The sequence below is a fragment of the Bufo gargarizans genome, chromosome 2, assembly GCF_014858855.1.
Source record: "Bufo gargarizans isolate SCDJY-AF-19 chromosome 2, ASM1485885v1, whole genome shotgun sequence".
Lineage (NCBI taxonomy): Eukaryota > Metazoa > Chordata > Amphibia > Anura > Bufonidae > Bufo > Bufo gargarizans.
The window spans coordinates 561,296,985-561,314,448 of record NC_058081.1 but is presented as its reverse complement, the minus strand read 5'-3'; the positions used below and the strand labels follow the sequence as shown (position 1 = coordinate 561,314,448).

General features: G+C 45.3%; 1 protein-coding gene across 1 annotated transcript in view; it reads left to right on the top strand.

The window, feature by feature from the left end:
- Positions 1–17,464, top strand: part of LOC122928624 — a 104,280-nt gene that overhangs the window by 19,396 nt on the left and 67,420 nt on the right. Inside the window, exon 3 of the mRNA XM_044281640.1 lies at positions 16,896–16,940. Within this exon, the coding sequence (XP_044137575.1) occupies positions 16,896–16,940 (45 nt within the window). The remainder of the gene's footprint in view (positions 1–16,895; positions 16,941–17,464) is intronic.

Genomic DNA, 17,464 nt, shown 5'->3' with positions numbered 1-17,464 from the left:
ATTCAAAACTTACCGCGATAAATGTAGAAATCTACGCGTCCATATCGACTGGCTTTATAAAAATATCACATGACCTAACCCCTCAGGTGAACACCGTCAAAAAAATGAAATAAATACTGTGCTAAAAAAAAAACTTACATCACTAAAAGTGCAACACCAAGCGATCATAAAGGCTTATGCCCCCCAAAATAGTATCAATCTAACCATCACATCATCCCGCAAAAAATAAGCCCCTACCCAAGACAATCGCCCAAAAAAAAAAAATTGCCTCTCAGACTATGGAGACACTAAAACATGATTTTTTGGCTTCAAAAATGCTTTTATTGTGTTCAATGTAAAAAAAAAAATATAAAAAATATAAAATTTACATTTTAGGTATCGCCGCGTCCGTAACAACCTGCTTTATAAAAATACCATTTAGCCTAACCCCTCAGGTGAACACAGTAAAACTGATGCAATAAAAACAGTGTAAAAAAAACCATTTTTTGTCACCTTACATAACAAAAAGTGTAATAGCAAACTATCAAAAAGTCATATGCGCGCCAAAATAGTGCCAATCAAACCGTCATCTCATCCCACAAAAATTATACCCTACCTAAGATAATTGCCCAAAAAATAAAAATAAACTATGTCTCTCAGACTATAGAGACACTAAAACATGATTTTTGGGGGGTTTAAAAAATGATATTATTGTGTAAAACTTAAATAAATAAAAAACAAAGTATACATATTAGGTATTGCCACGTCCGTAAGGACCTGCTCTATAAAAATATTACATGATGTAACCCCACAGGTGAACACCGTAAAAAATAAACTGTCAAAGCCATTTTTTTGTCACCTTACATCACAAATAGTGTAATAGCAAGTGATCAAAAAGTCATACGCACCCCCAAAATCACACCAATCAAACCATCATCCCAGGTGATTTTAATTAGCAGGAGTCTGCATATGGGCTCATTCACACAAACACGTGCTTCTCGTTGCCGTATTGCGGACCACATTTGCGGATCCGCAATACATGGGCACCGTTCTGTATTTTTCCCCATGCAGCTGGGCCACGGTCGGTCCCCCTGCATTGCGGAATGCAATTTGTGGTCCACAGCACGGGTACAGGCTTTACACAGTTGTGTGAACAAGCCCTAAGGGTGTATAAATTCCTGCCACCTCTCAGTTGGAGTTCCTGAGAGCATGTGATAAGGTGAGCTTTCACAACTGTTCACATGGTGCAGTGCTGTGAGGTGGCCATTGTTGCTTTGGTGCTGTGCTGGTGGGGCCCAGTGCCAGGGTGGCTTTGCCAGACAGCGGTGGCGCTGTTTGGCTGCAGTGCAGTGTTAGTGCAGTGCTGCGGCGCCGGTGGTCGCTGTGCCAAATTTAGAGTAGGTTCCCACTCAAGTGGGCCCATGCTTTTTGATCAAATTGTATACTAATGCCTCATGTACAGTATGCAACATAGAGGTAGGTATGCGAAAAATTGTGCTGAGAAGCAGTTATTAGATAGAAGCATAGTATTGAGGATGTGCGATCCAGTTTCACTCTCACATTTTACATGTTTTGTAGAATCTTTCCTATTTTTCCCCTCTGGTATCAGCTCCCCTCTTTATTCAGCCCAGGTGATTTTAATTAGCAGGAGTCTGCATAAGGGCTCGTTGACACAAACGTATGTGTTCCGTTTCCATATTGCGGACCGCATATGCAGATCCACTGTACACGGACACCGTTCCGTGTGCATTCCGCATCATGGATGCGGACCTATTCACTTCAATGGATCCGCAAATCCAGAGATGCGGAACGGTGTGAAACGGATACAAGGAATGGAAAGCTAAGGAAGCACTACGGAGTGCTTCCATGGGGTTCTGTTCCGTACTTCCATTCCGCAAAAATATACAACTTTCTCTGTCTTTTTGCAGAACGGAAGGATGCGGACCTATTCAAGATTAATGGGTCTGGATCCGTCTCGGAGCCTGTACAAACATTCTCCGTGCATTGGAGACCGCAAATTGCAGTGCCCAATGCACGGAATGGAACACATACATTCGTGTGAACAAGCCCTAATGGTGTATAAATTCCTACCACCTCTCAGTTGGAGTTTCTGAGAGCACGTGATAAGGTGAGCTTTGACAACTGTTCACATGGTGCAGTGCTGTGCACCGGACATTGTTGCTTTGGTGCTGTGCTGGTGGGTTGGTGGGGCCCAGTGCCTGGGTGGCTTTGCCAGACAGAGGGGACGCTGTTTGGCTAATGGGTGCATTGCCTGTTAATGCGGTTACTTTCATACAGACGGATCCGAAGATCCGTCTGCATGAAAGCTTTTTCAGAGCGGAGTTTTCACTTCACGAAAACTCAGATCCGACAGTATATTCTAACACAGAGGCGTTCCCATAGTGATGGGGACCCTTCTAGTTACAATATACTATGAACTGTGTACATGACTGCCCCCTGCTGCCTGGCAGCACCCGATCTCTTACAGGGGGCTGTGATCCGTACAATTTACCCCTCAGGTGCCGCACCTGAGGGGTTAATTGTGCATATCATAGCCCCCTATAAGAAACCAGGGGCTGCCAGGCAGTTTTAATTTCATTGGTGGCCAGTGTGCGGCCCCCCCGGCCCCCCCTCCCTCCCTCTACTGTATTAATTTCATTGGTGGCCAGTGCGGCCTTAGCAATATTAGAAGCATCATACTTACCTGCTGCGCTCTCTGTGACCGGCCGGGAGCTCCTCCTACTGGTAAGTGACAGATCATTAAGCAATGCGCCGCACAGACCTGTCACTTACCAGTAGGAGGAGCTCCCGGCCGGTCACAGACAGCGCAGCAGATAAGTATGATGCTTCTAATATTGCTAAGTAACCATGGCAACCAGGACTGCAGTAGCGTCCTGGTTGCCATGGTTACCGATCGGAGCCCCAGTGATTAAACTGGGACTTCGATCGGAACTCTCCGCTACCACCAATGATCGGGGGGGGGAGAGGGGAGGCCACACACTGGCCACCAATGAAATTAATACAATAGAGGGAGGGGGGGCGCACACTGGCCAACAATGAAATGAATACAATAGAGGGAGGGGGGGCTGGGGGGGCGCACACTGGCCACCAATGAAATTAACACAATAGAGGGAGGGAGGGGGGCCCGGGGGGGGGGGGGCGCACTGGCCACCAATGAAATTAAAACTGTGGAGGGAGGGGGGTCTGCCCCCTGCTGCCTGGTCCCCTGATCTCTTACAGGGGACTATGATACGCACAATTAACACCCCTCAGGTGCCGCACCTTAGGGGTTAATTGTGCTGATCACAGCCCCCTGTAAGAGATCGGGTGCTGCCAGGCAGCAGGGGGCAGTCATGTACACAGTTCTTAGTATATTCTAACTTGAAGCGTCCCCATCACCATGGGAACGCCTCTGTGTTAGAATATACTGTCGGATCTGAGTTTCACGATCTAACTCATATCCGACAGTATATTCTAACATAGAGGTGTTCCCATGGTGATGGGGACGCTTCAAGTTAAAATATACCATCGGATTGGAGAAAACTCCGATCCGATGGTATAATAGGGACTTCTGACTTTACATTGAAAGTCAATGGGGGGCGGATCCGTTTGCAATTGCACCATATTGTGTCAACGTCAAACGGATCAGTCCCCATTGACTTGCATTGTAAGTCAGGACGGATCCGTTTGGGTCCGTACGGCCAGGCAGACACCAAAACGAGGAAAATCAAGGAAGAAAAAACTGACACAGATCACGGACCTACGGATCCCGTTTTTGCGGACCTTAAAAAAAAAAACGGTCATGTGCATGAGGCCTCACTCTAACATTTTACAAACCCTCTATTCCCACTCCCACTACCACTCTCACATATGCTGTGAAGATACGAGATGTGCAGCACCTGAAACTACGGATACTGGAAGCCTGCGGTGTTGCTATCAGTGTGTGAAGAGTGGGAGAAGAGGGTTGCATTGACAATCCAACACAATGGGCAGCACATTGAACACATTTTATAAGTGATCAGAAACTTGTAAATAACTCATGAAAGAATAAAGTTACGTTAAAACCAAGCACACCATTTTCTTGTGAAATTCCCAATAAGTTTGATGTCTCACATGACCCTCTTCCTATTGAAAAAACAAAAGTTGGATTCAAAATGGCCGACTTCAAAATGGCCGCCATGGTCACCACCCACCCATACTAATGTGCCACAAACAGGAAGTTAATATCACCAACCATTCCCATCATTCCCATTTTATTAAGGTGTATCCATATAAATGGCCCACCCTGTAGTTTGATACCTAAAGAAAAGCGATTTTCTCCACATTCAAAAATTCATAACTTTTTTAGTTTTCTATAGTTGTATGTGGGCTTGTTTTTGTGGTACGATTTGTATATGTCAGTGGCACCATTTTGGGGAACATATAACTTATTGTTTAAATTTTACTAACTGTTTATGGGGGAATGAAAAAAAGCAATTCTGTCTTTTGTTTTTTTCCATTTTAAATTCTCTGCCATTCACCGTGCAGCATTCTGTAATTAATGTTACCTGTATTCTGTGGGTTAGGCCTCATGCACACGACCGTTGTGTGCATCCGTGGCCGTTGTGCCGTTTTCCGTTTTTTTTTCGCGGACCCATTGACTTTCAATGGGTCCGTGGAAAAATCGGAGAATGCACCGTTTTGCAGCCGAGGCCGTGATCCGTGTATCCTGTCCGTCAAAAAAATATGACCTGTCCTATTTTTTGGACGGACAACGGTTCACGGACCCATTCAAGTCAATGGGTCCGTGAAAGAACACGGATGCACACAAGATTGGCATCCGTGTCCGTGATCCGTGGCCGTAGGTTGCTTTCATACAGACGGATCCGAAGATCCGTCTGCATAAAAGCTTTTTCAGATCTAAGTTTTCACTTCGAGAAAACTCATATCCGACAGTATATTCTAACACAGAAGCGTTCCCATGGTGATGGGGACGCTTCTAGTTAGAATACACTACAAACTGTGTACAAGACTGCCCCCTGCTGCCTGGCAGCACCCGATCTCTTAGAGGGGGCCGTGATCAGCACAATTAACCCCATCAGGTGCGGCACCTGAAGGGGTTAATTGTACTATCATATCCCCCTGTAAGAGCTCAGGGCTGCCAGGCAGCAGGGGGCAGACCCCCCCCCAGTTTGAATATCATTGGTGGCCAGTGCGGCCCCCCCCCTCCCTCTATTGTAATAAATCGTTGGTGTCACAGTGTGCGCCCCCCATCGCCCCCCCTCCCTCCCTCTATTGTAATAAATCGTTGGTGGCACAGTGTGCGCCCACCATAGCCCCCCCTCCCTCCCTCTATTGTAATAAATCGTTGGTGGCACTGTGTGCGCCCCCCATCGGCCACCCCTCCCTCTATAGCAGTAACAACATTGGTGGCAGCGGAGTTCCGATCGGAGTCCCAGTTTAATCGCTGGGGCTCTGATCGGTAACCATGGCAACCAGGACGCTACTGCAGTCCTGGTTGCCATGGTTACTTAGCAATAGTACAATAGTAGAAGATTCATAGTTACCTGCTTGCTGCTGCGATGTTCGTGTCCGGCCGGGAGCTCCACCTACTGGTAAGTGACAGGTCTGTGCGGCGCATTGCTAAAGAACTGTCACTTACCAGTAGGAGGAGCTCCCGGCCGGTCACAGACATCGCAGCAGCAAGCAGGTAAGTATGAATCTTCTACTATTGTACTATTGCTAAGTAACCATGGCAACCAGGACTGCAGTAGCGTCCTGGTTGCCATGGTTACCGATCGGAGCCCCAGTGATTAAACTGGGACTCCGATCGGAACTCCGCTGCCACCAATGTTGTTACTGCTATAGAGGGAGGGGGGCCAATGGTGGGCGCACACTGTGCCACCAACGATTTATTACAATAGAGGGACGGGGGGGGGGGGCGATGGGGGGCGCACACTGTGACACCAACGATTTATTACAATAGAGGGAGGGAGGGGGGGCGATGGGGGGCACACACTGTGCCACCAACGATTTATTACAATAGAGGGAGGGGGGGCGCACTGGCCACCAATGATATTCAAACTGGGGGGGGCCTGCCCCCTGCTGCCTGGCAGCCCTGATCTCTTACAGGGGGATATGATAGTACAATTAACCCCTTCAGGTGCGGCACCTGAGGAGTTAATTGTGCTGATCACGGCCCCCTGTAAGAGATCGGGTGCTGCCAGGCAGCAGGGGGCAGTCATGTACACAGTTTTTCAGTATATTCTAACCTGAAGCGTCCCCATCACCATGGGAACGCCTCTGTGTTAGAATATACTGTTGGATCTGAGTTTCACGATGTAGCTCATATCCGACAGTATATTCTAACATAGAGGCGTTCCCATGGTGATGGGGACGCTTCAAGTTATGTTCGGGTGTCCGCCTGGCCGTGCGGAGGCAAGCGGATCCGTCCACACTTACAATGTAAGTCAATGGGGACTGATCCGCTTGAAGATGACACACTGTGGCTCAATTTTCAAACGGATCCGTCCCCCATTGACTTTTAATGTAAAGTCTGGACGGATCCGTCTGAGGCTACTTTCACACTTAGAAATGTTTTAACAATATAATGCAGACGGATCCGCTCTGAACGGAGCCACCGTCTGCATCATATGAACGCAAGTGTGAAAGTAAAGGGACTCCTGACTTTACATTGAAAGTCAATGGGGACGGATCCGTTTGCAATTGCACCATATTGTGTCAACGTCAAACGGATCCGTCCCCATTGACTTGCATTGTAATTCAGGACGGATCCGTTTGGCTCCGCACGGCCAGGCGGACACCAAAACGACTTTTTTTTCATGTCCGTGGATCCTCCAAAAATCAAGGAACACCCACGGACGAAAAAACGGTCACGGATCACGGACCCCGTTTTTGCGGACCGTGAAAAAAACCTGTCGTGTGCATGAGGCCTTAGTATGATTATGGCGTTACTCAGGGGTGCACCACTAATGAGGCCAGGTGTGGTGATCCCCTCAGGCAGCACCAGGTAGGGGCAAGAGGGGGGCAGCCGAAGGGCCATGGGGTGAAGGGAAGGGGTTAGGTTAAGAAATTGGCAGTGGGAAAGGGAGGCGCGGGTGCAATGCGTGAGGTGAACACATTGCACCCGCATTCACTTCAATGGGGCTGTGCAGATGAGCTGTGATTTTCATGCATCACTTGTGCATTCCGTGAAAATTGGAGCATGTTCTATATTCTGCGTTTTTCACGCAAAGTAGGCCCCATAGAAATGAATGGGGCTGCGGTGCGATTTTCACGCATGGTTGCTAGGAGATGCTAGGAATGAAAGTAACCCTGGACCCCATTAAAGTGTATTCACTGTATTAGAAAAATAAAAAATTGACTCACCTCATCCAATTGATCGCGCAGCCGGCACCGTCTTCTTCCTTCTTCTTTCAGGACCTGCATAAGGACCTTTGATGATGTAATCGCGCTCACCACGCTCACCACGTGGTGAGCGCGGTGACATCAGCGCAGGTCCTGCTGAATGAAGATAGAAGATTTCTTACGTCAAAGGTCCTTTTGCAGGTCCGGAAAGAAGAAGCAAGAAGACAATGCCAGCTGCGCAATCAATTGGATAAGGGGAGTGAATTCTTTTTATTTTTTTAACCCCTCAGTCCACATTTTAGTAAGCATTCTGTATTAAGAATGTTATTATTTTGCTTTATAACTATGTTATAAAGCAGGCACGCTCAACCTGCGGCCCTTCAGCTGTTGTAAAACTACAACGCCCACAATGCCCTGCTGTAGGCTGATAGCTGTAGGCTGTTCAGGCATGCTGGGAGTTGTAGTTTTGCAACAGCTGGAGGGCCGCAGGTTGAGCATGCCTGTTATAAAGGAATACAATAAAATGAATAGAACACCTAACCCGAACTTCAGTGAAGAAGTCCAGGTACCACATTCAGTTTTTTCTCACGCGTCAAAACTGTCTGCAATTGAGTGCCTACTTCCGCGGTTTTCCCGCAATGCACACGCGATGCATCCAGAGCAAATCCGGGACGCCCGTGTGAAAGAGGCCTTAAACAGTCTTTTCGTTACAAGGTTTAATGAATCTTTTCCCTCAAACCTGTATATCATTCTGGTCAGCGTCTTCTGCTCTATCATCTGCTGCTGCTGATTGCATTACATTTCATAGTGACGGGTCTTCTTTAATAAAAAATAATGTTTTTGTGCCGCTGTATTCTGCCATAACCTTTTTATTTTGTTGTCAACAGAGCTGTATGAGGGCTTGTTTTATGCAGGAAAGTAGTAGTTATCACTGGTACCATTTTGCTAAATATGACTATTTGTTACCTTTTTGATCCAATTTTTGGGGAAAAGAGATGAACAAATAAAGCAATTCTAGAATTGTATTTACATTTTTATGCCTTTTTTCTGTGTGGTATAATTCACATTTAAATATCGATTCATATAGTTTTGTCGTTTTTCTACTTTTGGGCAAAAGAATGGCCACCTGCACACATTGTGGAATACGGGTGGTTTCTCGGTGTGGATTTACTGACGGAAAAACGGCAGCATATCACAGTACCAGCAAAGTGTTTGAGATTACACATATATCATCTACACTTTGTGGATTTGTTTTCCATGTGGAAATTGACCTGCATTATTATGCGGATTTCACCTTTTTCAATGGAAGGTTGAGATCTGCGTCAAAACCGCATCAAATCCGAACCAAAAACCGCAGTTAGAACATCGCACATTTTGGTGTGGATATGCTGCAGAAACGCACATAAATATGCATGGAAATTCCTGCTGATCTTATATGCATTCACCCCCACCCTTTTGCAGGTTCCCTAAGGGCATCTGCACACGGTGCCGATTTGTGTGCAGAGAACCTATACTAAAACCGCACCATTTATTTATCAGGCTGATTTTCCGCAAATCTCACCCTTCCATTGAAAAGGGTGAAATCCACGCATGAAAAAATGCAAAAAAGTGTACATGACATTTGTCTAATCTCATACACGTTGCTGGTACTGTATTACGCTGCGTTTCTTCAGAATTAAATCCATGTGAAAAAAAAGGTGCAGAATCCACATTGTACACTAAAGCGAACTGCACAGGAGTGCGGGTGAACACACATGAGATCCGCACAAATTTCCATGCTTTTCTGCAGCATATCCACAGTTTATTAACAGTGGATTTTATAGATAGTACCCCTCAAATCTGACTTAGGCCTCTCACCCACTAGAGAGTACTGGGTGAGAGGCCTAAGGCCCCTTTCACACGAGCAAGTTTTCCGCGCGGGTGCAATGCGTGACGTGAACGCATTGCACCCGCACTGAATCCGGACCCATTCATTTCTATGCTATGGGGCTGTGCACACGAGCAGTGATGGGGACATCGCAGCATGTTCTATATTCTGAGTTTTTCATGCAACGCAGGCCCCAAAGAAGTGAATGGGGCTGCGTGAAAATCTCAAGCAAGTGCGGGTGCGGTGCGATTTTCACGCACGATTGCTAGGAGACGATCGGGATGGGGACCTGATCATTATTATTTTCCCTTATACCATGGTTATAAGGGAAAATAATAGCATTCGTAATGCAGAATGCATAGTACAATAGGGCTGGAGGGGTTAAAAAAATATATATATATAACTCACCTTAATCCACTTGATCGCGCAGCCCGGCTTCTCTTCTGTCGTCTTCTTTGCTGTGCACAGGAAAAGGACCTGTGGTGACGTCACTGTGCTCATCACATGGTTCGTCACATGATCCATCACCATGGTAAAAGATCATGTGATGGACCATGTGATGAATGCAGTGACGTCATCAAAGGTTCAATTCCTGTGCACAGCAATGAAGAAGACAGAAGAGAAGCCGGGCTGCGCGATCAAGTGGATTAAGGTGAGTTAAATATATATTTTTTTTAACCCCTCCAGCACTATTGTGCTATGCATTCTGTATTAAGAATGCTATTATTTTCCCTTATAACCATGTTATAAGGGAAAATAATAAAATCTACACAACACGTAACCCAAAACCGAACTTCTGTGAAGAAGTCCGGGTTCAGGTCTGGGTTCCAAACATGCTGATTTTTCTCACGTGCGTGCAAAACGCATTACAATGTTTTGCACCCGTGCGGAAAAACCGCAAAAATGGAATGCAATCACAGTGAAAACTGACTTGTTTTAGTGTCAAAATCACACCATTTTCACTGAACGCATCTGGCCCCAATCATGTGAAAGGGGCCTAAGAATCTACTTTGCAATGATGAGGGGTAATCACACTGAAACAGCTATCTGCAGATGAGATGCTGGCTTATTTATTATGTAGTCATGTCCCAAGGCCGATTTAATATGGTCAAACATTAGCTTATAGGATAGCTGCCTGTCAGGACTTGAACCCAGGGACTCCTGTGTCCCAGGCTGCAGCTCTTCCAACTGAGCTACAGTATTTCTGGACAGCTCCTGGGCTGACCTGAAGCCTAGTCCATTCTAAACCTAGCCTTGCACTTCCTTCCTTGCAAGATTATTGTGCTCTTGTAATCAAGCTAGTCTCTCCTGCTCATACTGAAGCTCATCTTGTGCATCGATCACTGGCTTCTTCCTCACTACATTATCGGCATTGTAATTACCCTAAGTAGCTGCAATAAAAGACTCCAAAATAGACCCGGACCATTACAGATTGATGTCACCCGAAAACCTCTTAGTGCGGTAGAGAAAGAGAGGCGCCGTACAGAAAATCTGTGCCTCTATTGTGGGGACTCAGGACATTATGCCATTAACTGTCCCAACAAGTGTCAAAGGTCTATAGCCTGCACTAGTGCTAAGTCAAATAGCAATTTTGAACTTTCTGAACTGCCGGATTCAGTTATGCAGACCATCTCATCTGTAACGGTCCAGGTCTTGTTTCGGAGTCTTTTTTTGCAACTACTTGGGGTAATTGCAAGGCCAGTAACGTAGTCAGGAGGAAGCCAGTGGTCGATGCATAAGATGAGCGTCAGTATTAGCAGCAGAGCAGGAGAGACTAGCTTGATTACAAGCTGAGAGCACAATAATCTCACAAGGCAGGAAGTGCAAGGCTGGGTTTAAATAGGATGTTCAATCAGGGAACGGGTGGAGCAAACCAGAGAGGCGGCAACTGAAACTAGAGGCAAAGGGACCTAGGCTTCAGGTCAGCACAGGAGCTGTCCAGAAAGCTGAATAGCTCAGTTGGAAGAGCTGCACCCTGGGTTCAAATCACGTTCCAGACACATCTATTTTAGTAACTACTTGCATACCTCTTGTGATAATTCTGGAGCATCTGTTCTTATCCCTCTATGTTGTGCCATTATTTTTTATTTCTACTGAAAGATATGAATGTATTGTTTGCAATAAAGGTACAGATGGGTGTTACCAGTTAGAGGGGGGGGGTGCAGAGTCTGACACCAGCAACACTGATTAGACAGAGTCAGACACAACCGCCACTGGTAACACCCAGCAGTATCTGTAGCAATTTGTAGGCTTCTAGTGTGAATAATGCAGGAATGGCACAGCACAGGGTCACAAGACTAGATGCTCCAGAATTGTTATTACATGGGGAATGCTAGTAGTTACTGAAACAGATACTCTCAGTTAAAACAGTTGCGAGTATGCTGCAAGGAAGGTCAGTGCTGCAATGACAAAGTGAAGAGGTAAAAGAGGAATTACTTACTCTCTGACTGCACCTAAGTACTAGTGATTAGCGGCAGGGGCAATATTAAAATTCACGATATTTCGTGAATATTTGGGCGAATATTCATCATAAATTCGCAAATTTGTGTTCTCCAGTCATTGTTTTCTTGATTGCTGAAATCGGCAATCGGAAAATTCACGATAACAAAAATTGGCAACAAAAATTAGCGATATGAAAATTTGCAATCAACACTACTAAGTACTAGTGACTAGAAGCTGGGTTCTACCACATTTGCTGTCCTCTAGGGTAAAGTAGTATCTATATGTGACATTGTCACTCCTACCTGTACTTGCAGACGAGAGTCCGTGATATTGATGTGTAGTTGTGAATACTTGATAGTTCTCCCGTCAGGCTGGGTAGTTGGAAAACGTGGCCCAGCCGGCAGCATGTTTCCTATTCAAAAAAGCTTGCGCTCCAGATCGGAGTGCCAGTGACGTCACGCTGGCTTACAGCTACAGAAACTGTCGTGGACGAGAAATCCGATTTCTAAGTTTCTAAGAGGATCACCTTTCTTCCTCACTGATAGGGTCCTCTTGCCTGTGCTTCTCCTTAAGATTCCTTTTGGGGCGAGGTTATACAAGTCAGGTTATTACAATACAGTCTTTAAGTTAGGGTGATAGAACACAGTTTCAGTTAAAAAATGCATATTCGCTGTTTATTGGGGGTAAGGCTATTCAAATAAAAAATTCATCTTTTCTCAGCGCTTGAACGGTATTTTATTAAATTACATTCTCTACTTCCAGTTTTTACCTTCTCCATGCCACATACTGATGTCCCTTCCAATTGCTATCGTGTACTTCCAAGTAATGTCTGGATGGGGGGTGACCCTAATATTTTCTCCCAATATTGTATATGTGTTCCCTTATACGTTCCTGTAGTGGTCGTTTTGTTCTGCCTATATGTATATATATATTTTCACATGGGCAGATTATTCTGTATATAACACTTTCACTGTAGCATGTGATATGTTGTTTTATTGTGTGTGTAAAGGAACCTTCTTCATCTTTTATTTCATAAACTGGTTTGGTGGTTTATAATTTTCTGCGGCACATGCATCTTTTACATGGTAAGAACCCGTTTGGAACCCCTGTTATGTTATCAATATTAGCGACCTTTTAAAAAATGGAGCTGGCTTTTTCCGGGATATGTCCACCTATAGTTTTACCTTGTCACAGGATGTCCCAGTGTTTGTTAACTATACTTGCAGCGTCCCACTCAGGATACGTGGGAACTGCAAATATATTGCTTCATTGTCATTGCATGTCATTTTGAATTGCTATATCTGTTGTATCCCTGTTAATAGGCTGGTGAAGTATGCTTTATGCATCCCACCACTAGATGGGGATAGCACCACTCTGGGTTATCTAGCCCAGCTCAGGTCTAATCTGTGTTCAGTCTTTGCCAGTTAGAGAGTGTGAAGATCAAGCACAAGTCTTCTTAGGAGTAAAGTCTAGTCCAAGAAGGGACAAAGTAGAAGAAGGACTTAAAACCAAAGGATAATAGCCACTACTCAGGCATCAAAGACCTTTGGGAATCCAGGTGAAGGATTCTTTAGCCACGGGCAACCACACCAAACCACACTGGGTTTAAAAGGGACCTGACGCAAAGTCACCTACCAGTAAGAATTATACTGAACCACAGCCTGAGTCAGGACCTAGCCAAGGCCTATTAACAGTGGATCAACAGAATTCCTCTATATACTATGCTGCAACTAAAACCAGCTACAGTAAAAGTTGTGAGTTGCATCCTACCACTGTCTACCTCATTCTTCAATACTACCACTACAACTGGTTGTACCACCCTAAACGGTACTGGCGTCACGATGAAAACCACCAAGGGACCCAGCCGCCACAAGCACCCTAAACACTGCCGTCATCAAGGGCACCTCAACCTCCATTTTTGCTGGTTCTCCCCTACCACAGAGTGTGCTCCGGAAGGTTTTCGTGCTGTCTTCCTCATCACTGTGCTGCCGGCCCAGGGAGGCTTTCTGCTAACCATGAGTAAACCGATGACGAAGCACGTGAAAAATCTTCTATTTTCTAGCTGCAGAGAGTCTGTATATTGGTGTAGAACACTGTGCATTGCAGAAACATGCATAGGTAGTCCGCTGTGGTAGTGAAACAGTACTGTGAGTAAGTGTCCCACGCAGATGACAGGTGTCACTCTTAGAATCACTTAACACTTCAATTATTTGGTCAGTTACGGGGCCAAAACTGACCAAATAACTCAAATATGAACTCAGCTTTACAGGTCAGTGTTAGCGCCAGGTATAAAGAACCGTGCAGTGGCCTAAGATTCAACTATTACACAGTCATCAGCTGATTCCACGTAGATTTCTACAGAACCTGTTCTGTTACACGCTGATATAAGTAGTGCCCTTCTGACAGAGTGGAGAGGGTGTCAGCAGTAAGTTTGTATTGATGTCACTGTTTATTTTTCTGATCCGTCATAAGGACAACCCCCAAAAAAACGGATCCTGTCTTTTAAGCACCCAGCTTACATGGTCAGCTTTTGGTCAGTGATCCGTCATTATTGCTAGGGCCAAATGCAAAATAGGGACTGTGTGATACAGGCCTTACAACCGCTTGAAAGACAGAATCCTTTGTGTTTCTCATTTTTCCGTCCTTCTGACAGATCAGTAGAAGGGAAAAATAAATGGTGATGTCAACAAGGCCAAACAGGAACAATAGTGGCCCTGGCATAGAGTAGGGAGGGTGGCAACCACATGAGGAGTCAACACAGTGGCCCAGTTACATTATGGGAAGGGGGCAACTGCATGAGGAGTAAACACAGTGACCCAGTGTCAGAATGGTGAGTGTGGGAATCGCATGAGGAGTCAACGAAATGTCCCAGTCACAGAGTGGTCCATGCTGACGTCTTCCAGTGGCTTGATGAAAAATTCCCACACCGACGAGTTTGACACACACCCCGGTACACGGCTTACATAGTATCAATACCGGTTTGGGTCAAAACACAGAACAGGTGCAGATCTTTCCATTACACCTCATCTCTGAGTAGGCTTCACTACTGGTTTTGCCCCCCCCCCCCCCCCCCCAAAAAAAAAAAAGATGGAAATAACTGACCAAACAACTGAAGTGTAAACTCACCTGAAAGTGTGTAGTATCAGGTCGCTATTTCACACCAACTCCGCAACTACTGATTGACTGATCAAATTAAGTGCAAAATAATTTGACCACCCTAAAAGTGTGTAAAGAAAATGACAGCACTGGTAGTGAAGTAATTTGCATATTTTAAAAGCACTAGTTTTCGTGAAACCAAGCCACAGAACAAGGTAAGAGCCCTATATAGGGAATAGTCGTCCAATAAGGATTTTAATATCCCCAAAAATGAAAAATGAGTTTTGGGGGGTGACAGAAGCCCTTTAACAACTATGTACAGTAACTGTCAGGACTCGAACCGGGAACCTCCCATCATTCTGGACAGCTCTATTTCTGTAGACCTTGTTGTTCTACCTCAGACCCTAGTTCCCAGTGCAATCAGCTCAACTAGCCTCAGCCATGCACTCCCTATTTAAAGCCAACTACATCACTTCCTCCTTGCCTGATTATTGTGCTCTCTGCCATAGTCAAGCTCTGCCTCCTCCGAACTGCCTGAACTACAATCCTGTGAACTGACCGCTGCCTGCTTACCGACCACCTTTTTTGTCTCATCCTTCATTGCCTGAACTACGATCCTGTGTACCGACCGCCGCCTCCTCTTGACCACGCTTCTGCCTTCAAGCCCACTCTGGGACCTGCTGGTCTCCCTCCTGTTCCCAGTCCAGCACTCCGGATCCACTGTTATATACTGCATCCATCCCCGCACCTCGTTTCTAGCAGTGTCACTGCCATTGGACTCCTTCCTCTCCCTGTGCGATACACCACTCCTCGTCAGCAAGGGGCTACAGTACAAAGCAGTAATCAAAGCAAAAGGTGGCTACTTTGAAGAACCTAGAATATGACATATTTTAAGTTGTTTCACACTTTTTTGTTATGTATATAATTCCACATGTGTTAATTCATAGTTTTGATGCCTTCAGTGTGAATCTACAATTTTCATAGTCATGAAAATAAAGAAAACTCTTTGAATGAGAAGGTGTGTCCAAACTTTTGGTCTGTACTGTGTATATATGTGTCATTTTAAGTGATCCCCCTCCCCTGTGCCAGCGGATTAAACACCTTCAACATCCAGGGCTCCTCATCCACCATCAGGCCAGATCCCTAAATACAGAGTGTGCCCCAGAGGACCCCTGTGCCAGCCTCTCTATCACTGCTGTACGCCTGCCCAGGGACTCCATACAAACTGTGAGTAGCCCTCGTTTGCCCATTAACCATGACCTCACATTGCAATACCCTGCGTACTGCACGTGGAATCCACTGCATGAAATAGTGCCAAGCCCCGTTCCGGACAGCAGAGACACGGATCATTAACTACAAAATCACGGTTACAACTTTATTTCACTGTGATTTTGTAGTAAAAAGATCACAAAAAAGGCATGGAGCATTATTAATCATGTTAATGCTCAGTGTCTCTGCTGTCCGGAACGGGGCATGGCTCTCTTTCCTGCAGCAGATTACCGCCACGCCATTTGCTTGTGTGAAAGAGCCCTAACTTAAAGACTGCATTGTAATAACCTGACTTGTATAACCTGGCCCCAAAAGGAATCTTAAAGAGAATCACAAGCATAAGGACCCTATCCCTGAGGAAGAAAGGGATTTCTGGTCCACAACAGTTCCTGTAGCTGTAAGCCAGCGTCACATCATTGGCGCTCTGATATAGAGCACAAGCTTTTTTGAATAGGAAACATGCTACCGGCCGGGCACATTTTCCAACTACCCAATCTGACGGCTTCACCGGTCTGGAGGATCAGGAGAACTGTCAAGTCTTTACCACTACACACCAACATTGCGGACTCTCCTCTACAAGTACAGCTAGGCGTGACGGTGTCACATATAGATACTACTTTACCCTAGAGGACAGCAGATGTGGTAGAACCCCGCTTCTAGTCATTGGTACTTGGGGGCAGTCAGAGAATAGGCGCAGGAATTCTTCTACTAGTTACTAAAACAGACGTGTCAGGAGAGGTGGCAGGTCCTCTTTAAACCCTATAAAACACTATAAAAAATGTCTTATATGATCTCTGACCTGGTAAGACTCTAGCAGTGTCCTCATCGTGTATGTCATTCCACAGATGTAACATTTTCTTATCTCATTTTAATTGAATCTATCTTAACTTTCCAGATCTGTTGTTTCCCGCATTATATTTAGCTTGTTCTTACTTCTATGGTGAGTACATTTTTCCCATTATCATTATCAATTTTCAGTTGTTACTGATTCAATTATGTCTATTAGGCCTCATTCACATATCCTTGTCCGTTTCACGTCCGTGAAAAAGTCAGTCCGTGTTACATCCTTGAAGATGTCCGTGAAGCATCCATGTTTGGTCTGTGTGCCTGTTTACCCTCCATGTGTCATCTGTATTCCATGGATTCATTTCCAGAGCATCTCCTAACAGTGGTCAGTGAAAAACGGATGCAACATGAATGCCATCCGTGTTGTGTCCGTGATTTTCACTGACTCATAGACATCAATGGACAAAACCAGTGCATGCCTCCGTGATTTTTTCACTGGTCCACAGACAGTAAAAAACCCATTGAAAAGGGTGAAATTCACAGCTAAAACAGCAAACATAATTGACATGCTATTTATAATGAAATCTGTGCAGCAGATCAATTTCCGCATGGAAAAAAGAAAAAGCGCGCATATTTTTACAATGTGTGCAGGTGAATGCACATACGATCCATGCGGAT